The sequence below is a fragment of the Cryptomeria japonica genome, chromosome 1 (genome assembly GCF_030272615.1).
Source record: "Cryptomeria japonica chromosome 1, Sugi_1.0, whole genome shotgun sequence".
In the NCBI taxonomy this organism is placed as follows: domain Eukaryota; kingdom Viridiplantae; phylum Streptophyta; class Pinopsida; order Cupressales; family Cupressaceae; genus Cryptomeria; species Cryptomeria japonica.
Genome location: NC_081405.1, coordinates 461,024,386 through 461,048,786, shown reverse-complemented (window position 1 = coordinate 461,048,786; position 24,401 = coordinate 461,024,386). Strand labels below are relative to the sequence as shown.

The 24,401-nt window shown below is 34.8% G+C and overlaps 1 protein-coding gene across 3 annotated transcripts in view; it reads left to right on the top strand.

Moving 5' to 3' along the window:
- The window catches only part of LOC131064233 (rRNA (cytosine-C(5))-methyltransferase NOP2C), a 185,975-nt gene extending 168,274 nt beyond the window's left edge, over nucleotides 1-17,701 (top strand). For all 3 annotated transcript variants that reach the window (XM_057998335.2, XM_057998343.2, XM_057998333.2), the window contains one exon: nucleotides 17,431-17,701. In XM_057998335.2, the coding sequence (XP_057854318.2) occupies nucleotides 17,431-17,548 (118 nt within the window). In that variant the 3' untranslated portion in view covers nucleotides 17,549-17,701. The remainder of the gene's footprint in view (nucleotides 1-17,430) is intronic.
- Nucleotides 17,702-24,401: the final 6,700 nt, after the last annotated feature.

The following is a 24,401-nucleotide window of genomic DNA, read 5'->3' as shown; positions in this document are numbered from 1 at the left end:
AGTCCAAGGAGCATGAAAAACAACTAGTTGGTATATCTCAGTCATTTGACCCCTTGTCAGTCTCTGTGGCTAGTCATGAAAACCAAGTAATATCCTTACTTGACAAAATTAGGAGTTTAAGCCATGGCAAGGAGAGGATTATTGGCTTAGTGCCTTGAAGGATGCTCGGGATGCTTAGGTCTCCAATGAACCCTTAGATCTCAAATTAGTAGAGATGCAAGCATACCTCTTCAATGGTCTTCTATTAGTTTTAGAGTGTCTCAAGAAGGGCTGGGATAGCCATTTGGGCTCATTGAAAAACACTTTTGCAAATATCTTCAAGTTTTTGTAAGGCAGTAAGGTCTGTGTATATATGATGTTTGTATATAGAATCTTAGCTTGAATTTTGGCATCCAGATCCCTACCTTTTCTAGGGATGTCAAAGGGGGAGTGTAGGGTAGTGATTTATGTTGTATTCATCTCAGGGGGAGTTCCAGAATTTTTTATTTTTGAATTTTCACAATATATATATATATATATATATATATATATATATATATATATATATATATATATATATATATATAATTTGGTACTGATTTTGACACGGTCATTTTTCACTAAGTGTTGCCATCAATGCCAAAAGGGGAGATTTTTGGCAAGAGACACTGTGTAGGTCATCCGACGTTGTCATTGATGGCAACCAAAGTCAGAAATTCCATCTGGAGTGTGTGATTTGATGCTACCGGAAGTCGGAATGAAGATTTGCTCAAGTCCAGTGAGTTAGAACAGAGCATCCGATGGAATGTAGTATTTTGGTTGGCATTTCATTTCTGTTGAATAGTTTGTGTTGCAAAAGTAGAGGAAGATAGTTAGATATTTGGAGTACCTTATTCCATGATCTTAGCCTCCGGTGATGATTGTCATGTGAGTTAGAAGATCCAATGTACAGGTTTTTGGGTTGAACAATGTGGTGTGGCCGACTTGTATAGTTGATCATTGTGCGAAATTGATGGAGTAATTTTGGTAATTATTTTTGTGATCGAGAATGTTTAACCGACATCTGGGAAGTGTGTGGACAATTGTTTTTGGTTCGCATATGCATTGGACTTCGAATAGAGCCGACTATGGATGCACATTTCATTATTTGTATAGTGTTCTTGAAGCCGACATGTAGAAGACCTAATTTCATGTTGCGGATATATAAGACTGATTGATACTGTCATTTTGGATATCGGTGGGGTATGTGGAAAGGTTTTGTGATCGATTGTGTGCAGTTTCACGTGCGCAAGTGAAGGATTTGTGCTCCGGAATAATGCAGAACAGTGGAACAGAGCAGTATGAGTTGAAGTGTGCGCAGTATGTATAATGAGCTTAACCGGAACTATAATTTGGCATTGATATATGTTATTCATTAGTTCATTTCACTCTTGTGATCTCTATAATTGTTTGTAAGGCGGCGAGCCTTCCCAAGGGTTGTAGCCATCCTTGCTTTGTAAATTGAGTAGTTAGCTCTGGGTAGTGTGCCTGAATGCATGTGCATTCCCTTGTAATACTTATAACAAAGTATAATTATCTTGAGGGTTCATCCCCATCGGGGTTTTTCCCTTAACCAGGTTTCCACGTATAAAAATCCTTGTGTTATGGTGTTGTTGTGGTTCTTTGATTTATGCTCTTGTATTTTACTTTTGTTCATTTGTATCAAGTGGTTGAAAGGACAAGTTAATAAGGTTAAAAATTGTAGAACATTGATTCACCCCCCCTCTCAGTGTTCCTTTATTCCAATATGTTCTTCAACAAACTCTTTAAAGGATTTACACTTTCCAAGAGAATAGGAACCACCATGATGAAAAAGGCAATGTTCACTTCCTTCTTTATGCTTGTTACTAAATTTTACTAAAGGAAAAACAACATCCTTATCATATTTCAATCTCCAAAAGGTTCTAGTTGCTAATTGCTCCCAATCATTAATAGGTGTAGATTTAGTCTTTTGAGTTATAGGACAAGTGTTGTTGGAAGAAGAAGGATTGTCATCTATGATTTTAACAGTTCCATTATCAATTAGTTCTTGCATACTTCTCTGAAAATCCGGACAATCATTAGCATGATGGTCATGAGTTTGATTATATGAACAAAAAGGAGTGTTTGAAGAAGAAAGACCCTTAGATGGACCATAAGTTTTATGTCTTGCAATGTAATCCTTAAAATTTTGAATTCTAAGGAGATCATCCATAGGGGATTCATGATAATGTCCTAGACCTTCGTTATTAGCTTGTGTAGGAGGGTTTATAGGGACTCTAATTCCTAGTTCAAATTTCCCAAGTCTTTGTCCTCTAAAACCTTGTTTTGATATGATGTTATAGCGATTCCTATAAGAAGTTCTTAATTGAGAAGGAGGAGAAACATTATAATGGATCTCTTTAAAATTTGTAGTGCAAGTATATTTAGAAAGAGCAAAGGGAAAAGTAGATGAAGAAGGAATATCTTGTGTAGGGAGATGTTCCTTTCTATCATCATGCATGTCCTCTTTGGTAGATTGGGAAGGAAGATCCTTATCATCTAAGGCCTCATCTTTATTTAATGTAATGTTGGGAGATAGATAATGAATGAAATGCATAACATCACCTTCTCTACAAATGTTTTGATGACTAAGATAGGCTCTAGGAGAATAAGGTGGATTTACAAAAATAGAAACACCAATATTTGGATATTGCCCCCCTTGTGCTAGGGTATGTGTATGAGAAGAAGATGGGGCATGTTGCTCTTCAATGCTTGCCCTACATTAGAGAGATCATTGATAGGAGAATTAGCTTGTTCTTCATTCACATTAGCTACCTGAGGAGAGGTACAAGTATTAGGTTTTCCATTAACATTTCTAGGATTAGGATCTACAGAAGCTTTTAAGTGTTCTATATATGTAATGGATTTTCCTAAAAATATCATTATAAGACAACATGCACTATAAATGAAAGCTTTGAGATATAATTGATTGAAAGAAAGGAATTTGGAAATTCTAAAAATGGAATATGCCAAAGTGCTATTAATGAAAAGAAGCAATGTGAAATGAAAGAAGCCATTATCCAACACATGATTATGATAAATTTAAGTAAACAACAATGAAATCATATGTGAAATAGCAAATAAATCGGATCTATTAAGTGCTATTATGAATTTTTAGAATCAAATCTAAAAATTAAAGTGATTAATTACACAACCCACAAATCCAATTAACCAAAATAAGTTAGGGTTTTGTGAATAAACCTCTAAATTTATGTAATTTGATTAAAGTAAGATCTATGAATGTAAATTTGAAATTTAAAATGTTTCCAAATCAGATCTGAAATAATTAATGCAAATTAGACAATTCACAAACTTATTTTTAGAATTAAAAACTAGGGTTTTTGTTGATTTAACCTCTAATTTTTTGAAATTCAATTGGAAATTAAACTTTGAAATGTAAATTTGAATTTTGAATTTGCATAAACACTCAAACCTGAGCACATAAATCAGAAATAAAGGTGTAAAATGTTGGGTTCATCAAAATGTAATGGTGAAAATATTTGGGTTTCCACAATTATAAGTATAAAAACAACTAATATTTAGACTTAGGGACCATTACATTAAAGAGGGGTAAAACCAATAGATCTAGCCACAAATTAACAAAGATAGGGTTGAGAATTCTATCAGATTTACAGGGTTTGGATTGATTGCCCTCTTTTAAGTTGAATTGTGAAAATGCTAAAATTAGGGTAAATGTGTTGGAATTGAAGTAATTATTTGTGAATAGTGAGCTACAGTCGTCGGATCGAACCACGAACCTGGAGCAATGTAAGTGTATTCGGATTTGTTCCTAGAAGGAGCTCCTGAATTGTTGAGACTTGTATGCTTGTCGCACCAATCCTCCACACTTTTTGCTGTCCAATGGGGAACCTGTTCGTCTCTGTAAATAAAGCTTATCCCAAAGATTGTGAATCTGTACCTGCTTCCTACACACAGAAAGAAGGGGAAATAGGTTGGGAATAGGAGTTTGCTTAAGTCAAACCCCGATTTAGGAATTAACCATGAATGAAATATTGCAAATACTGAAATAAACAATGGAAAGATATACCTCATATATGCAATGACTGATAATGATGTTTTGCTTCTTGAATGTAATCACATATGTTATATGAAATGGCATGAACATGACAAAACCCTAATAACGCACACATGTTTGCATATAAATGATGTAATTTTGCTCCACAATGGTTGAATGGAGGAAATGCAACATTGAAGATCTTTACAAATGCCTAATGATGAACACTTCAATGCACGATTGCTTGGATATAGAGACTTAGATTGAAATGAATTGATTAATGTTTTTATATAGATCCTAGGTCAATTTATCGATTAGGCCGACCTTCAATGGTCATACAGAGCCACAAATTTCATTTCTTGTCGGAGAGATAGTTCCCATCCTTCTCTGGAAAATTGGGCCCCATTGAGGGGGACCAAGGCGTTGGGCGCCCTGGTCCTCCTAAGTCAAGGACCAAAATTAAGGCCCAGAGAGGACACCCCTCCAAAGATTCATTTGGTAGTTGCATCTGGCATAAAAACTGGACTTAAGGCACTGAATGGATTGGATAGGAGGTGATAGATAGATGCGCAAAAGTAGGGGCACAAACATGAGATGTAAATTGGCTCGGTGACAAATTATGATGCTACAAGATCTAGTGGGGTTTTACTCAAGGTGCATCCAGGAGTTGATTTAAATCACTTAGTGTTGTCAAATGAGATGTAGATTACATAAGGCTTATTTAAGGGTTGTTATTAGTTTTAATTTTTTCCTTCTCTTTTTTTTTTTTTTTAGCATTATTTAGAATTGGACAATACTGAACATTAGCAATTGTCCTCTAACCAATAATGGCAAGCTTACAATGATGAGGAAAATTGTATTCCACCACAACTAGCCTTGTATGTGAGGTTTCATGTACAACATAACGATGACATTCTTCTCTATGTTTGTTTGACTTACATGCATTCTGAGGAAAATATTCTACAAAGGCTAGCCAAGTATCTAACATCAATCTCTAAACTAAGATTGTTAGGAGCTTATCAACCACCAATAGTTACAAAATGATATCTTGTAAGGGGACATCAAAGTAATTATCAAAGGTGAGTGAAAACTAAAGTGGACTGAAAACAACATTTAAAGTGACTAATTTTTGGTTGAAAAGGTGAGTTAGTTGTATTTTGGGTAATGATTCAAATCACTTGTAGATACAATATGGGCATTATGTAAAATGATGAAATATAGTATTGTATTTCTATATTTAAATTTGGAATTTATTTAATACTTAGGTGACAAAAGTGGGTTAAGTAGATGTACATTTTTTATTTTTTTCCCACATTGACAAATGCAAAATCATATGGGTGATGGATGCCTAAAGGAGTAATAAATGTGGTGCACTCTAGGTATGGATCTAACAAAAGACTACCTAACTTAGCAACCTGAATAATTCTCAAACAACATTCACACAATAAATGGAGAACAACAAATTTAGTTGCATTAAACTAGAAATTTTCCCCTCAAAGATTTATAATCATGTTGACAAAAATGCCCTAACCATTAGAGAAAAGAAAAATGGTGTATTATTATTGTACACTTTGAGATGGGATAAAGTTTAATAAGCTCTCTCATTCTAGTTATCTGTTTTGTTTTTTCATTTATTTTTCCCAATAGCTTGTCACTTTATGTGGTTAGTCTCGCTCACGCTCCCTACATTGTCAATCTTTTTCTTTGCCCCAAATATTTTGTGTTTTCCATAATTTATGGCACATATATTTCCAAGAACAACTTGCTTACAATTTCCACCCATGTCTTCTAACTTGGAAATAGGTTGAATTAATTTATTGGCCCTAAATGCCACATGACAACTTGAAAGAACATTTTTATCATGACACATGATTTGGTGGCCAATATAGTAGTCTTGAGCTCTTGGTTGGATGTTTTTATTTGAGATATGCTATTTTAACATTCCATCAACTCTACTCAAGTCCATTAGAAGACCATGATTAACCTTGAAAGACTGCCAAGTTTTTGATGAAATTTTTATAGGAGAATACTACCATTCGAACAGGAAAGTGGTATTTTTTTTTAAGTTGGAGGTTTTAAAGTTGATCTAGACATAAGGTGGAGCCAAGTTTCCATAAGGATCCATATAACCAAAATCATCTCCACCAATGGTCATTCATAACTTGCTACTAAAGATACTACTAGTTGTTGCCTAAGTGAAACAAGGTATTGTCAAAGATGTTAGTGTTGACGATGTTAATAGTTGTTGTTGAAGTGAAACATGGCATTGTTGAAGATGCGGCACCATATTTTGTTGTCAATGAAGTCTTTTGGAATGTTCCTTTGATCTAATTAATTAATGTAAACATGCCACTTCTCCTCAGCTCCACACATAAAATCAAAATTATTTTCATGCCCAAGTGAAACAAGGTATTGTCAAAGATGTTAGTGATGACGATGTTAATAGTTGTTGTTGAAGTGAAACATGGCATTGTTGAAGATGTGGCACAATATTTTGTTGTCAATGAAGTCTTTTGGAATGCCCCTCTAATCCAATTAATTAATGTAAACATGCCACTTCTCCTCAGCGCCACACATAATATTAAAATTATTTTCATCCTACCTTTATTTTGTTTTGGGTGATGTGGCATTGTTCATGAATCTAAATGCTCTTGCATCATATACACCAAGTAAATGAAATACCATGACCTATAGCTCATGCATTTTTTTAAATCGAAAACTAAGATACCATGTTTACTAACTTCGAATGCACTCATCCATGTTGCTTCTTCAATTGACTTATTGTTTTATTACACCAAATGCTCATTGTATTATTTTCATCGTCTTCTTAATTACTCATGAATCTCTATCTGATTTTATCTCATCTTGTTCTTTCCTAGGAAACTATTATTCCCAGTCTCCCATTAAGTAATTTAAACTTGTATTCTCCTTTCCACTCATTGGTTCTTGATAGTAAGGTACAAATTTGCTACATAGCAAATTTGTACCTTACTAAGATCTCTATGCACTCCTAAGATCTCTATCTCATAAGCATTCATAGCATTTTTTTATAAGACCTTACAAGGCCCAATCTTCTTCCATTTCAACTTATTGTAAGTTCCTTGGGGAAATCTTTCCTTCTAGAAATTAGCTAAAATCAAATCTCTAATTTGAATTTTTGTTAGATACAGTCTTGAGTTCAATATAATATTTTTATCTTATTGTACTTTTTTCCGAATTTCCCTTCACTTCCTTTTATAACTCATGCATGTACTAAACAATTTTTTTGCCACAATGCTTTCTCTTTGAAAATTAGTGACACTTCTTAACTTATCTAGCCCTCTATGGCTATATCCATACACAATTTGAAAAGGACTCTTAGTTGTGTTTTTGTAAACTAAGTTGTAAGCAAACTTATCTTGTGCCAAAGTAGTCTCCAATAAATTAAAAAAAACAAAAAAAACTCATATTAGGTGCAACTTTTTTCACAAGGTTTGCCAAAAAGGACCATGAATTTTGTGTTTATCTAAGACAATGCTTTTTGGTAATCTATGCAATCTTACTACTATAACGAATAATGTAGCAACATGGATGGCATCACTTAACTTCTTGCACAGTATAAAGTGTCATATTTGAAAATCTATGTAGAAAAAAAAATCATTACCTCATTGATTTCTTGGCAACCAAGGAAAAGGTTGATAAAAACCTATATTTTGACTCTTCCCTTTGTTGTGTTGGTAAACTCTACAACTCTCCACAACATTCTTTACATCTACACTCATCCTTGGCCAATAATAACTCTCACACATTTGCTCCAATATCTTTTTTATTCCAAAATGTTTGTCTAGACCTCCACTATGCTTCCATCTCATCAAGTTTGTCCTCATTGACCCAGGAGTTATGCACAAACATTGCTCTTTGAACAACGAACCCTTTTGAATGCAATAATCTATGGAGTCTTATCCATGCTAAATGGGTTCTTATATGCTGCCCAAGCTTCCTTAAAACCTACATCATCCTCAAACAACTCTCTCATGGAATGAAATCCAACAACCTCCACTCTCATCTCATTTTACAAGACATTTATCAATGCATTAGCTACCCTATTTAATCTACCACTAACACTTTAAAACAAATGAATGAATGAAGAAACTCATCCAACTTAATGTCTTCGGCTCAACTTACCTATGTTGTCAATAAACTATAGTGCTTGGTGATCCTTGAATAAAACAAATTCTTTTGGTAACAAATAATGTCTACACTTCTTAAGTGCTTGAATAATTGCATTAATAGATCAAATACTTCTTTTTGGTTCCATTTGAATTCTTGTTGAAGTATGCATGGATATCACCTTTTCGGCTCAAAAGTCTACCTTTCATAATCTGACTTGCCTCATAGTCCACTTGAAATACTTACTATTTGATAATGTTAGAACTAACCATTTGTTACGTCTTCAAAAGTTGAAAGTTTTTTACGACAGCTATACAATTAAATTCATTCCTACCATCCTTTATTGTATTCATGATAGGTGCACAAATGACACTCACCTTTTTAATAAACTTTCTATAAAAAACATGCCAAACTATGAAAACTCTATGCCCCAAGTTCCCTCCTTAGCAAAAACGACTTCATAATACCTTTTTACTTTTTAAAGGTCCATATACAAATCTTCACAAACCCCAAGTACACAACTCCTGTTCTCAATTCATTTGTCAATCCAAATGACATAAAAATCCACTTGTACAACCCATGTTGTCTTAAATGTGATTTTCCACTTAAAACTACCTCTAATATTAATTTTGTGATGTCTAATCTTCAAATCAACCTTCTCGAAGTACTTAGCTCCACTCAAGCAATCTAGTAAATTGGTCATTTGTGATAATATATTTTTTCCGTATTATTGTTATATTGTTATTGTTTGTGAATCCATGCATGTATACGCCACTCTCTATCCTTCTTGGTGCTAGTATGGTTGGTACTGCAAATGGCTTCAATCTTTGTTATCAAACACTTGTCCAACAACTATTGGACTTGTCTCTTCGCCTCCTCTTTCATAGTTGTCATCCTAATGTTGCATTATCTAGCAAGCTTGATCTAGGAATTAAATCCATATAATGATTATTGCTTCTCATGGGTGGTAACCCATCCAGAATTCTTTTGAAATAGTTAATCTGTATTCCTCTAATAAATCCTTCACTTCATATAGAATTTCTTCCATTTTACCCACTATCCCAACTTTCATAGGTTTAGGAGTGAAAGAAAAGAACTTTTCTTTCATCTCTAGAAGCAAATGTTTTATTGAGATTAAAGACACCTTAGGACTACTATCCACTTCTTCCCCTTCACTCTTCAATGGACTCAAATGCAGACTTTTTTCCATCCTTTGTAATAGAGTAGGTATTTACCTTACCATCATGGACAACCTTTCTATCAAATGGCCAAAGCCTTCCCAAGAAAGTGTGATAAGCATCCATAGGCATAATGCACATAAAATCTCATATTCATTTCCAAAATTTGATGCCTTTATATAACTACCAAACTTTGTATGAATTTTGATGCTCAACCTTATTCTACCTAAGCTTCTCTACCCTCTCATTCGACACATTTATTTGTGCTTTTGCTATGAACAATTACCTTGCAACATTTACCTCTGCGTTTATATGTAGTCATGAATAAGTTCTTTCTTTGTATTCATTCATGTTCCTTAGCTAGTTTCAACAATACTCTCTTCATCATTTTATCTACTATTGTTTAGTTGTACTTGTGGATAGTCAAATGCCCTATGACCAACTTCTCATTAAGTTTTGGTGAATCCTCTACCTTTTCCTCTACTATAGTAGCCTCCACCTCTTAAAGAACATTCTCTTTTTCTTCCGTTTTGATTGAAATTGTTGTTAGAAATGATTGAGTCTCTTTTATGTGCATATTGTTCTATACAACTATTTGAATGTGTTGAATTTTGCAACACAAGTTCCTACAAGATCAAACGACAAACAAAAACACCTTCCACAAGTGAGAGTTGCACAAAAGAATGCTATATTACTCAAAAGCAAAGAATACATAATGAGTTACTATTGAACAATGAAGTGCTTATAAAGAAAGCATTGTGCTAAACTTAGGAGAACTAAAGTGCAAGCATGAGAAGCTAAATAAAGCTCAACTCTAGTGAAACTAGGTGCACAACTACCACAACTAAAATAAGCACTCTTGAGTGAACTTATGCAAAAAAAGCATTTAGTTGTTAAAAAACAACTAATAACTAAATATGCTCTAACAACCCCCCTTAAGTGAAACTTAGGGTGAGTATAAAAACTTCTAATGCATGAATGCATAAATGGGTCTTGACAACAAATGGTGTGATTAGGTACCCATGTACAAAGCAATGAGTCTCTCTAAACAAAGAAAAGGAGAAAAACCGCGTGGGAAAAAATCCCTCTCCAAAAGCGAGAGACGCAATGCATGAAAAAGAAACATGAACTATAAAAAAAGGAATGAAGGAATAAGAAGCCTCCAAGAAAATGTCCCAAAAGATTAGGAACATGAAGAACATCCTCAAAGCACAAAGAAGCTGCAAACAACTGTTATAGTGTTGAATGAAGATCCTCCTTTGGAACCAAGATGATGATCAGGATGAAGACAACACCAATCTGCATGTGTACCCCCAACGACACTACTCGAACAATCATATGGCAAACAAAGACAAAATGCCTGTCAATTGAAGATATAGATGGCACATGAATCTACATGAGTGACCCCCAACAACACTACTCAACAATGCAAGAATAAACTATTAGTTGAAAATACAAGTGCTAATAGCCTGAAGAACATTGATCAACAACAAGAGATGGAAGGTTGGCTCCACAAAACTAGAATGCAAGAGTCTCTAACTCCAAAGTGAAACCAAGGAAGCATTAGCACCAACAGTAGAACCCCCCCCCCCCCCTCTCCCCCACCCCCCAACACTGTTGACAAGGGAGAGGCATGAAAGGTCCATTGAAACTATGTCACCATGAAGTGCATGAAGGAGGATTTGAATGTTCTTAAGAACCTCTAGAACTTGCCTCGGAAAATGTGCCCTAGCGAATTTGATCTCAAATTTCAATTACTCATATTTTGACAAACTAGCAGTTGATCTTAGGGTTTTTCAACATTGCAGATGCGATGATTATGCCCATTTTGCCTCAAAACTAATAAAAAAATCGCCCACCACGAGATCCACAAAAAAACAAATCTAGAACCTTGTAACGCTTTCGAGAAAAGAAACCCTCAAAAATTTAGAAGGGGCTTGTCGAATCCACGCTCTGATGCCATGTTGAATTTTGCAACACAAGCTCCTGCAAGATCAAATGACAAACAAAAACACCTTCCACAAGAGAGAGTTGCTCAAAATAATGCTATATTACTTAAAAGCAAAGAATACAAAATGAGTTACAATTGGACAATGAGGTGCTTATAAAGAAAGCACTGTGCTAAATTTAGAGAACTAAAGTGCAAGCATGAGAAGCTAAATAAAGCTCAACTCTAAACTAGATCCATAAAAGATAAACTAGGTGCACAAATAGCACAACAAAAATAAGCACTCCTAAGTGAACTTAAGCAAAAGAAAGCAAAACAACATTACTAGTTGTAAAAAAACAACTAATAGCTAAATATGCTCTAACACCCCCCCTAAAGTGAAACTTAGGGTGAGTATAAAAACTCTTAATGCATGAATACAAAAATGGGCCTTGGCAACAAATGGTCTGCTTAGTTACTGATGCAGAGGGTTCGATGTTGTTATACCACTTGCTTTGTTTCTCTCACCAAAGAGTCTTCACTTGGTTCCTTCCAATGAACCATTGTCTTCAACCTTCCAAAGGTTTCAAATTCTTGCCCTAGATCCTTCCCAAGGATCTCTCCACTCAGGGCAACTCACAATTGACAAGGAGTCTCCTACTCCTAAGGTTTCAACCCTTCAACCAAGGACACCTAACAACTCCAAACCCCAAGCAACAAGATCTTTACTCAAGTGGTGAAATATGACATGTGTGGATGGAAACCCATGCTAGACAAGGCATTTACATTCTTCTGGACCTCTTTATCAAGTTCTACAAGACCCCAAGAGCATTTTGTCCCCAAGAGACCTAGTGAGGGCTACAAGCAATTAGGCCTCCTCTTTGAGTTTCTGCCCAGTCACTTCCAAATTCTCTGAACAACACCCAAAATAAATTACAGATTTTGATACCCTTTTGGACATCGTAAAGGATTTCTCAATTTGGAATCTGGGTTTTGAGTACGGATGGTCAAACCCTACTGACCCTATTTAGGCTCTTCTAGCCGGTATTGGGAATTAGGCTCTCAAAAGCTTCACCAATCACAAAGAAAGGTAGAATTAACACTTATCAAAGGTCTGCACATGTCCAAGGGTCCTTCTCATGCCAAGTTTGATCATCGATCAGTCTATTGTCCGAGGTTTCCATCCACTTCTTCTGTTGCATAGGTTTGCCACATGAGCGATGTCAAGCCTAGGGCATCATCTTGAATAAGGCAAATGGCACTTCCTGTCTCCAAAACCACCGAGAACATTTAGTATACATGTCAAATCAACATCCCCCAAGGCTTCAGACTGATCCCATAGAGAAATGTTGATTTGTGACACTGTTTGCATCCAAACCTTGGTTTTGAGGGTTTTCTCAGGCCGGTGGGAAACAAAATTGAGTTTCTCCCAAACCCGAAGGCTTCAAATCCTCAAATCAACTCCAGATGAAAGGTGAACCTCTGTTACAACTCGTCAAATGTTTAGTTCATGCCCACCACTCATACAAAATTATACAAGAACAAAAATCTTGAGAAGAATGCAGGAAACTGCAACAACAGTTTGCTTTGAAGACAAGAATTTCATTCAATATCATCTCTAACCAGTTGGCATCGTTTCCCCAGGCTTATATCACCCAAGGAACTCCTCCAACCACCCCCAACACATACAATCAACCAACTAACCGTTGGGATAACCACATTTACAAAATCTTACAAGAAAAGTTGCTTAAGGCAATATTGCAACTTTTGTCCACTTGATACAATTCGGTGTTGCCTTCACACCAAAGGTCAAGAATGAACACACCACACATCTTAGACCCTTAAACACCAAATATACATATAAAATGCGCATACAAGGCCTTTGACCAAGTTGACACACCTTGGAGCCTTAGGGGCTTATTACACTGTTTAGACCTAATCAATAGGCCTTCAAACTCACACATCGCACATTTTATTCCTAAGCATAACCATGAATCAAAATGGTGTAGACACGTCAAAAATGAAGTAGACACATACACATGTCCTAATGCCCCTGCACCAGTTACCCATGTGCAAAGCAATGAGCCTCTCATAGAAGAGAAAAGGAGAAAAACCATGTGGGAAAAAATTCCCTCTCCAAAAGCTAGAGATGCAATGCATGAAAAAGAAACATGAACTGCTAAAAAAGGACTAACGGACTAAGAAGCCTCGAAGAAAATGTCCCAAAAGAATAGGCACATGAAGAACATCCTCAAAGCACAGAGAAGCTACAAACAATTGTTGAATGATAATTGTTATAGTGCTGAATGAAGAACCTCCTCGGAACCAAGATGATGATCAGGATAAAAAAGACAACAAACTGCATGAGTGCCCCCAATGACACTACTCAAACAATCAGATGGCAAACAAAGGCAAAACATCTGGCAATTGAAGATACAAATGGCACATGAATCTACACGAGTGACCCCAACAACACTACTTAAACATGCAAGATAAACTGCTAGTTGAAAATACAAGTGCCAATAGTCTGAAGAACACTGATCAACAACAAAAGATGGAAGGTTGCCTCCACAAAACTAGAATGCAAGAGTCTCTAACTCCAAAGCAAAACCAAGAAAACATTAGCACCAACAGTGAAACTCCCCCCCATGATGCTGACAAGGGGGAGGCATGACAGGTCCATTGAAACTGTGTGTCAACATGAAGTGCATGAAGGAGAATGTGCTCAAGAACCTTTAGAACTCGCCTCATGAAACATGCCCTAGCAAATTTGATCCAAAATTTTAATTGCTCAAATTTTGACAAACCAACAGTTAATCTTAGGGTTTTTCAACGTTGCGGATGCGATGGTGATGCCTGTTTTGCCTCAAAACTCATAAAAAATTCGCCCACCACCAAATCCACGAAAAAAGAAAATTTGAGACCCTATAATGCTTTCGAAAAAAGAAACCCTCAAAACTTGAGAAGGGGCTTGTCGAATTCAAGCTCTGATGCCATGTTGAATTTTGCAACACAAGCTCCTGGAATATCAAATGGCAAACAAAACACCTTCCACAAGAGAGATGCACAAAAGAATGCTATATTACTCAAAAGCAAAGAATACAGAATGATTTACAATTGAACAATGAGGTGCTTATAAAGAAAGCATTGTGCTAAATTTAGGAGAACTAAAGTGCAAGCATTAGAAGCCAAATAAAGCTCAACTCTATCTAAACTAGATGCATAAAAGATAAACTAGGTGCACAACTAGCACAACTAAAATAAGCACTCCTAAGTGAATTTAAGCAAAAAAAGCAAAAGAACATTACTAGTTGTAGAAAAGCAACTAATAGCTAAATTTGCTCTAACATATTGTCTTCTTCCCATAGGGAAGTGGCCCTTTCCCCTTGAATTGTTTCGCTACCTCCTTTACAACTCATATGCTTTAAAGAATATTGATAGGCTTCTTCTATTGACTTCACTCCAATCGAACCAAACTCATCTTGAATAGATATGTGGAGTCAATTGACATACCTTGAAATCTATAATTTGTTGTCATCCACATGATTAGCCCAAATGGTGACCTTATAGAACTCCTACTTATAGTCCTTCACACTCATCTTTATTAAGGTTGTACAAATTTTTGAATAATTTCATATGGTAATCTCCTAGTAGGAATTGGGCATTTAACTTTGTATCCATCTTGTTCTAAGTTTTGATTTTTGTCTTACCTCTCCATTGTTTGTCCATTTGTACATGATCTTGCCACAAGGATGCATGACCTTTGAAGCTACTGTAAAAAATAACTACCCTCTTAGGATCATCTATTGACTAAATCAAGTTACTTCTCCAGAGCTGTAATTCAATCCATAAGGTATTTGAGGCTTAGAATTCCATCACAGCAAGGGGTGTCCAACATTGGATTTCAAAATGTACTTTCAAGTTCAGCCATTTGATCATTTAATTTAGGTCTTAACCTTCTACTTCCTTGTCATCATTTGCATTATCAGCATATGATCTTCTATATATTATCTCCATTGTATTAAGTCTAGCTACAATTCTCATCAACATCTCCCATATACTTGCAATTCTAGGTGCTCTCAGTCTTCCTCTACGTGCCATGTCTTTTCTTCGTTACTCTTTGTATTTGTAGGGCTCTCTCACACATAACAAATCTTTTAGAGATTTTCAAAACCTTACAAGAAACCTTGTTCTAATACCAGTCAATGCAGTCTAGGTAGGGCTCTCTCACACACACAATAAATCTTTTAGAGCTTCTCTCGAGACAACCTTACAAGATACCTTGCTCTAATACCAATCAATTATCACTCTAGTTTTTAATTTTCTTTTTTCAATAGCTTGTCACTTAAAATGGTTGCTCTTTATACTCACAATCATTGCTTCATTTTTCCTATTTTGTTTAATTATTTTTTGTTGTTCACAATTTAGGGCACATCCTCTTCCAAGGATGACTAAGGTAGAAAATTTGAAGCTCTCGTGTATGACCACTTTTAATTAACTAAAAATAATTATTAAAATTAAGAGAATGTGTAGAGCGTGATGTCTAGAACGAACTCATAGTCTTTCAAAAGTAAATTTGTAATTAGCGGCTATGAAAAACAAGAAGGTACACATCTCAAGTTTGTCACACATTATGCTTGAAAACTAAAAAATAATTTCTAAACAAAAAGATTGAAAGAAATAAATATTTGAAAAGTATGCAACCTCTTTAGACCATTTAAATTTTGCAATATAAATTTGTTGGCCTTATTGTTGAAATGAAGTTTTTTTGATGGTTGCCATCATGAACTTGTAGTTGGAGGTCCAACCCTTTGCTTTGGTATTTGAATCCTTAAACCAAGGCCAACAAAGAGGTAGAGTGTTCAAATTTAAAAAATGAAAATGTCTTTGAACCAAATATTCTATAAGGATTGGACATTTGAGCTTGACAAGATATTTTTTCTAGATCCACTAGATTTTTGGTTCCACTATATTTTTTCCGCTTGCATCAGCCCTCAAGAAATTAAATTAAATACATCCAGATAATATATAAGCCATATTGGCAATAGGTTACAATAAGTTTACTTACCATGTAAATCAACATTTATGATGGTTAGATAGTAAACTTATGAACCTAATCATTACATCATACATTTTTCTTTGTTATTTTTATCATAATAGTAATGGAGTCACATATGTGATCATTAATCAATGTATGTCTTATGGTGAAAGGTGAAAACTAATCTGCAATTGACATGCAAACTTTAGTTGGACCAACTCAAAGTTGAAAACATATTTTTTAGTAAATTGTATTCTTGCAATAATTTTGATAATACATTGGATCATAATATCTTAATACAAATGATAATCATAATTTATAAGAGAAATGTCATTTAACAATTCAATCTATATATTTCAGTATCGTTCTTATATGAATCTATTATTTATTTATTTAAAAGGAAACATTAATTGTATTTTATAGACACGAGGAAGATAAACTTATGTTCATAATTTTTTTTATTAAGTCAAACTAATTTCTTGAAATTCCATCCATTAAATTGATGGGGTGATAAAATGTTAAATATTTCGTGGATTGTTTTTAGTCAGAAGAGTAAGAGTAACATATACTTGGAAAGCATATAAGGTGAATTATTTTGAAATTGTTAAAACTTTTAATAAAATGATCAATTTTAGACTAAAACATTTTTTATAATCGTGTCTTTAATAACTTGTATTTATATGCTTTACATAGTGAAAATGTATTTTGTTGAATCCTAAATATATGCAGTCCAAGGGTGGCTTTGGTGAAAATTTTGATTTAGTAGTATTAGATTGTGAAGTAGAACAATGGTTAAAATAATTGAATATCACCTAATAACTTTTATAAAAAACGTAATGAAATTGGAATCTTGAAAAAGCAAAATAAAATGACTATTTTTTATTTTATCTAAATAGTATATTTTTTGCATTGAAAAATTGCTCAATTTTTAAATATGAAAATATGAACCAAAATTTATTACATTTTTTATGTTCTTAGTGAAAATTGGTTTTAAGATGTCTCATTATTCATTATTTTTATTTTTTATTTTCGTTTAGGTTTTAACACTCTAAATTGAGCTTATTTGTTTGCATGCACATTCTAGGGAGTGGCTTAGAGAAGGGGAGCAAGATTTAGTACAAAGATTCGACCCTTCCAATAGTTTGGATACAATTGGCTTCTTCATTGCAAAGTTCAAGGTTAAGGAGAAGAATAGTAATTAATGACATTTTTTCTTTTTTAATATAATCAATTTTTGTAGAGGATAATCTATATCACATGAAAACCATTTTGAGAAACTCAATATTGTTCAACTGACTATTAAAGATATGTTTTTATTTTTATGCATAATATAAATTAGAATATTTATATGTTCACTTTTTTCCTCTTAATGGTAAATATCGCCATGCCATCAACCCCCTTGAGTGTCAATTGTGAAAAGTGTTGTCTAGAAATATGTATTTTGTTTCTAATGTAAATTTTATTTTATTGTACCTATGTCAATATGTTCATAAACTCTTACATCATTTTGTTAATGTTTGGAATTTGATGTTTTGGAGCTAGTAGTAGGCAAATTTGAAATTTGTGTTAGGTCCTTTGTGATAGGCTTGAATTAGGATTTTCTTTGTGTCAATGTTAGATTTGGATTAATTATTTTGTTATATTTTGTGTCATAATCATGCCAATATTACATCATAGTTATTTTTGTCATTTTTCATTAAAAATATACATATAATTTTGTGCTTAAAAATATTTAATTAATAACATCTTAGAATCACATGTCATCATTTGTTGTGAATGTGTGTGCATATTTAATTGATCAAATTTTCTAGAATCACGTCTCATTATTAGTTGCAATGACAATAACATGTTAGTTTCTATAATTGTTCAACAATAATTCAATTTTATCAAAAGCACACACAAGATACCAATAAACAACAAAACATACAAGATAGGAAAACATAACTTGAAATTTGACACATTAATCAAAATGTTAAATATTGAAAAACTATTTGATATAGAAGTATTATGAAATAGCATCAAAAAAATAATTCCATTAGTTATTATAATTGTTTCTAGATTTGACTATGATAGTATTTGCATCAATTAAAAAATAATTTAGGTCACACATTATGATCTATCATTAAGATGAATTAGTGTTAACAGAGTTAAAATAAGAAGTAGACCAAGAGGGAGGAGGTGATACAGAACACGAGGCTAGAAGGAAAAAAACTAAAAGAAGAAGAAAATACATAAGGTAATAGGTGAATAAATAAGAAAAATGTAATTGGTTGGGAAAAAATGGTGTGCGAAAGAATGTCACTAGAGAAGGAAGTTGGGCGGTAGATGCTTAGTAGGAAATCCCAATCGAGGATCTAAGGGCAAACGTTGGACATATGTAGCAAAATGAAGGTTGGGGATACATGTAGAAGGGGAAGCCCAAAGGCTTTATGGATCATTGAACCCTCAAATCTTGGTAGGAAGAGGAGCAGTGGAGGCTTGTGGATCGAAACAAAGGCTTCTTTGAGCATAGGTGATGCACTGATCAATGGGATCAAAATAAAAACCCTAATTCGAAATAAGGACAATCGACAACTTAGGGATGGCATAAAGGAAATTACCCTCATAGAAACCAAGAATTTCGACATAGCAACAATAGGCCCCTAAATCGTCCTTGGAGCTAGAGGCAAAGTGGGTAGAACAAGATAAATCTAGATCCCCCAAGCAAGGTCATGAAACCATGGTTTGGTTAGCATTAGCAATGGCACTTTGGTCGAAGGAAGATTCATAATCAAGAGACCAACAAGGATGATGGTTGGAGAAAGGGCAGGAAGCCAATTACGAATGCTTAAGGCAAGTTGAAATGGAAATAATGGAGCCATGGTAGTCACCCCAATTTTAAAGGTAAATTTGAAACCCGTGGTAAATGTACTTACATGTTCACAAAGGATAGATTTGTAGGAAAAGCATTAGAAAGACTAAGGAAGAAGAGTGTTTTCATTAAATGGGTTGGGGGATGGCCTACTATGGAGAAGATAAGCAAATGGTGTGACAGATATAGGGGTGTGGAAGTGGATGTTCTAGAGGTAATTGGAGAAAAATATGGATGATAGGAATTCAGAACTTATGCAAGAATATGTATAAAAACCGGTGTCATGTCCCCTACTCTCAAATGAACTTCATACAAATCAAGGGGTATAAAGACAAAAAAAAGTTGAAAGAGAAAACGACCTGCTATTATGTAATAGATGCAAGACAAAAGGTTCACAAGATAAGGAATGCAAATTTTTAGGCTTGTGTTTTCAATCTCTCTTTTTTTTAGCTTATTGTGCCTCCAAAATTTCATTTTTAAGCTTGTGTTTCCAAATTTTCAATTTTTAGCTTATTGTGCCTCTTGTAGACACCTGAAATTGTCCCGTCTAATTAAATAAATATTTTTATTTATTTAATTATTTTATCCTAAGTCTTCTATTAATTAAATATTCTTGTTTAATTAATTAATTCATTAATCCTTTTGTAATCCTTTCCTCATTTAAATAAATACTTTTATTTATTTAAATTATCCTTTTCCTAAATTAAATAAATATTTTATTTATTTAATAGATACCCTTTCTTCTATTATTTAAATAAATCTTTATTTATTTAATTAATTCATTAGCCTTTTCTACCCATGACACATGTCATTCATCTCTTAATGTTTCTCTTACCTACCCCCTTTATCATTTAATTATTTCCTTTACCTACCCTTTAATCCTAACAGACCATTTATCTTTACACCTCTCAATCTCATCCCTCCATTTCTTATAGTGTTCTCTATATATGAGGATGCCCTCTTCCTTTTCAACCATAATCACCTAATAATACAAACAATCTTATGCAATCAAGCCTTCAAGCGATCAAGCGACATCACAACCACAATCCGTTCTTTGTTGAGCTGTTGTGCACACATAAAATCTGAGAGCAAATATATCAAACTAGATCAATGGAGATAGGAGACAATGGAGATTGAAACCCTACTTGACATGTGAATGGTATACTTTGTTTTATTTTGTTCATTTGCATGATCTTAGGTATCTTTATTTGTGTATACTAGATCATTTTCATTGTTAGGTTAGGGTTTTGTGGTTGTACCTTTGTTAGTCTTTCAATATTATTGTTTTCATCATCCATTTTCACCATATACATTTTGGCATGCCCGGTGGGACTCTTGTTCCTTTTATTTTGGCATCTTGTTTGCAAATTTGTGTTTTTGAAAGTTGTAGGTTCGACATTGCGACAATTCTGTGTTTTTCCGTGCTTGTGACAGATCTAATCGTGTCTGTGATTGTTGTACATTTTGCAGATCTGACATCACAAAATTACGTTTCATCGGTTTATTCCGCGTTTGCATACTTTATTTTCGTGTTTCTATTTTGCAAGGTTGTTTTTCTTTTTTGGCAGGTTAGGTTTTTTAGAAATTGCATCTGCGACGTTTATTTTTGCGTCCCTGTCTAGAAGTCGCGTATGTGCAAGCTATTTTTGTTTTGCAGATCTGGGTTCTTGAAATCGCGTATGGGTGCTCTATTTTCGTGTCTACGTCAGCTTTTTGCGTTTGTGTTTGGTATAGCTGTGTTTCTGTTTTTTAGGATTTCATTTCATTTTCATTTTGGGTTTTTCAGATTTTGGTTTTTGGCTTAACCCTTTTGATCACACTAATGAAGTGGTACAGTTGTTTGAAAAGGAGAAAAACGTTTGTCGAAGGCCCCTATTTCACAAAGTCATTTTGGATTTCTAAAATTAACCTAACTTGTGTGCTTGTAGGAGGGATATCATTTCACAACTACTAACAAGTTTGGTGCAGGACCTTTGGCAAAAACTTGATTTTGAAATTGCTTGTTTTGTCTTCTTTAGTCTAACAAACACTTCAATTGGTGCTCTAAAATTAACAAGTGTCTTGTGCAATAGACTCTTTTTGTTTTACCTTTTAGAGAGTCTGCCTTCCGAGTAGCCCATAAGGCCAAGAGAGAGGGAACGACCCAAGTGGTAACGGGCTAAAGTCAAACTCTTCCAAGCCACTATAAATAAAAGTGTTTGTGACGAAAGTTGCAAGCAACGAGTGTTACATGCTGCTATAACGATGTTATGACTCCCCATAAGCCCTATAAAGCGTAACCTCTATAGGTTGGGAGGCCTTCCATTTAATGGAGCGTAACACGCTGCTGATTATAGCCACCCAAACGAATGCCCTTACTAGACACCTTTGTGTTAGAAGCCAAAAACCTTCTAGTTGTTGGTATAGGAGGTCGAACCTTTGATGCCATCTCACATTCTTACGGTTCTTAGTAGAGATATAAAGTTCGCCGCAAGGAGTGTTCGTGGGGACTAGTGCTTGGCTGCCCCAAAGAAGTGAGTGTTGTGGAGGGGAGCTAGTCGAGTCAAACATCTAAGTATCCGCTCTGAATAAGCATAGTTGGGAAACCAAGTGAGATCCAATAACTATTGTCCTAGCCAGCCTTAGGATTTGTGCTTGTCTACATTATCAAAGAATTAATCAAACATTTTCAAGCAAACATTGTGTCTGTTGTGTTTTCCAAGTGTATGCAAAATAAATAAGGACATTTCACAATCACACTTGAAATTGAAACACTTTATCATTTTGAACAAAAACACTTTCAGACATTGGGTCTTCACTGTTTTGCTGTGTTTTCTTGTCATTAAAAGTCAAAACATTGAGATTTGGTCACATTCAACAACTCTACAATTGGATAGAACTGCAAAATATTTTCAGAACCGCATTTGTGTCAGTTTAAACCGCATTTGTGTTGGGAAACCGCATCTGTGCAGAGTAGAAATCACGTTCGGGTATTAGAGAAACACACTGTCACGTTTAACAGAGAAAATTGTAAAATCGCATTTCTATTGCCAGATATTGCGTCTCTATTGAATTTTCATGTCTGTGCAGAGCAGAATCGCGGCTGTGAGTTTCAAGCTGAAAATTGTCATTATCACCAGAAACCGCGTCTGTGTTTACTGTAACTACGTCTAGGATTAGAAATCACGTTTGGATTTACTAAAACTGTGTCTGTGTTCACAGCTGAGAAATTACAGCAAAATTGTCAAGAGAAAAGGAACTTAAGTTTTCTGATTCAAAGAGCTTCTAAGGTTGCTTCCTATAGGGCTTCATTTTTCAGTCAACCTATCTTGGTCACACATAGTTAATCATTTTTCTTCACTTCCATTTCCCTTGTACACCTTTTCTAAAATTTGAGTCAAAAGGTTACTTTGCTTGTCCTCATCACACCTTGCAAACATACTACAACACAACACTAGGTGATTCTCGCATCAAGGTCTATCATCTTAGGGTCTCATTTGATCTTCTTGAGTCAAGGTCAACTTACCTCATCAAGAGATCCATCATCTCTTTGGAAGCCACACCTGTGAGAGGTGAGAAATACAACACCACAAGAGCCCAAATGATCTTTGCAAGTTGAATAAACCTATTACAAGGAGAAGCAAGGAAGCAACAGAGAAAATAATAAACACAGGAAAAATGCTCAAGAAGATGAGAGCTCTGTATTCACAAAATGTGTAATAGAATAATGATACAAAGAAAAGAATTCAACCTCTAATAGGTCAAGAAACCCTAAAAGGGAAAACCCTAGGCTTGCACATAATAATTAATAAAAGAATTAATTATTATGCACCTAATGTTAGCTTAAGTGTAAAAGAGATAAAGGGGAACTTAATTAATTAAACAAATGTCGTTTAATTAATCAAGTAAAGACCCGATTACTCTAACAACACCTTGCTCTAAAACATACATACTTTGGTTTTACACTCTTGGACATTGCAATTTTACCCTAGATTCATCTACATTTCATACACCTCTTGGTCTTCCATAATCTTTGCATTTTCATCCTACCTTTCATTTTGGTCAAGATTTTAGTCCATGGTTGAAACTCGTTCACAAAGGTCTAGAAGGGAAGCCGAAGAAGATTTAAGGTCTTTAAACATGAGTACCTATGAGTTTGATGGAGACGAATTTTACAATCCATTTGACAATCACGGTAATATACCAGACAATGACAATGACAACAATGAGAACAACAATGGAAATGATGATGACAATGCATACGCGGATTCTACAGAAGTTGGGGAAACTATCATGGATCCCCAGTTTAACAAATTGGTTCAAGAAATCATGAAAAGGGATAGACAATATTTCTTTCAAGTCATGGCACAAAGTGGAACAAGATTACCCCATGATTTTGATATGTCATAAATTTTGGAGAATGATCCACATCAAGCAAATCAGGCTAATACAAGGCTTAGGAGGCCTAATAATGGTGGTAATAGGAGAGAGTGTCTCATGCTTGAGTCACCTTCCTCCCTATTTCGAAACCTGAAATTCCAAACACATACACTCATTCTCATGCCAGTTATGATAGAACCTCTTATGAACAACCATGCAGTCGTCCTTTCCCATGGAGAAGAACTACCACTTCACATGACCATGATAATACCCAATATCATACTAATGCATACAATTACACTCAAACAAACATTCAAAATCATGACACAAGGAGACCTCGTGTCAAATTTGGAGGCAATTCTAAAGATCACTCTTATGATACCTCCTATCCTCATGGTCATAACATGTATCGACCTAGACCTAGTGCTTCTCATTACAACACCATACCAAGTGGTCCATATCCAAGCTATAACTATGTCCCTCCTCCATATGAACACATCTATGATCAATACCATCCATATATGCATTATATCCCTCCTCTCCACCCGGTGGTTCAAGCATGGGACTAGCTCAAAGAGAAAAGACACCACCAAGAATGACTTGCAACAACAAATCAAGGATTTACAAAAGAAAATGGCAGACATGAATACACCAAAGCAACGATACACAATGAAAGACATATGTCCTTACCCATTTGAGAGAAGCATTCCAATGCCTCCATTCCCTCCACATTTTGTGACACCAAAATTTGATAAGTACAAAGGCAAAGGGGATCCTAAGGCACACATAAGACAATTTTTCATAGCTTGCATTGAGGTAGCAGGAGAATAAACATACTTGATGAG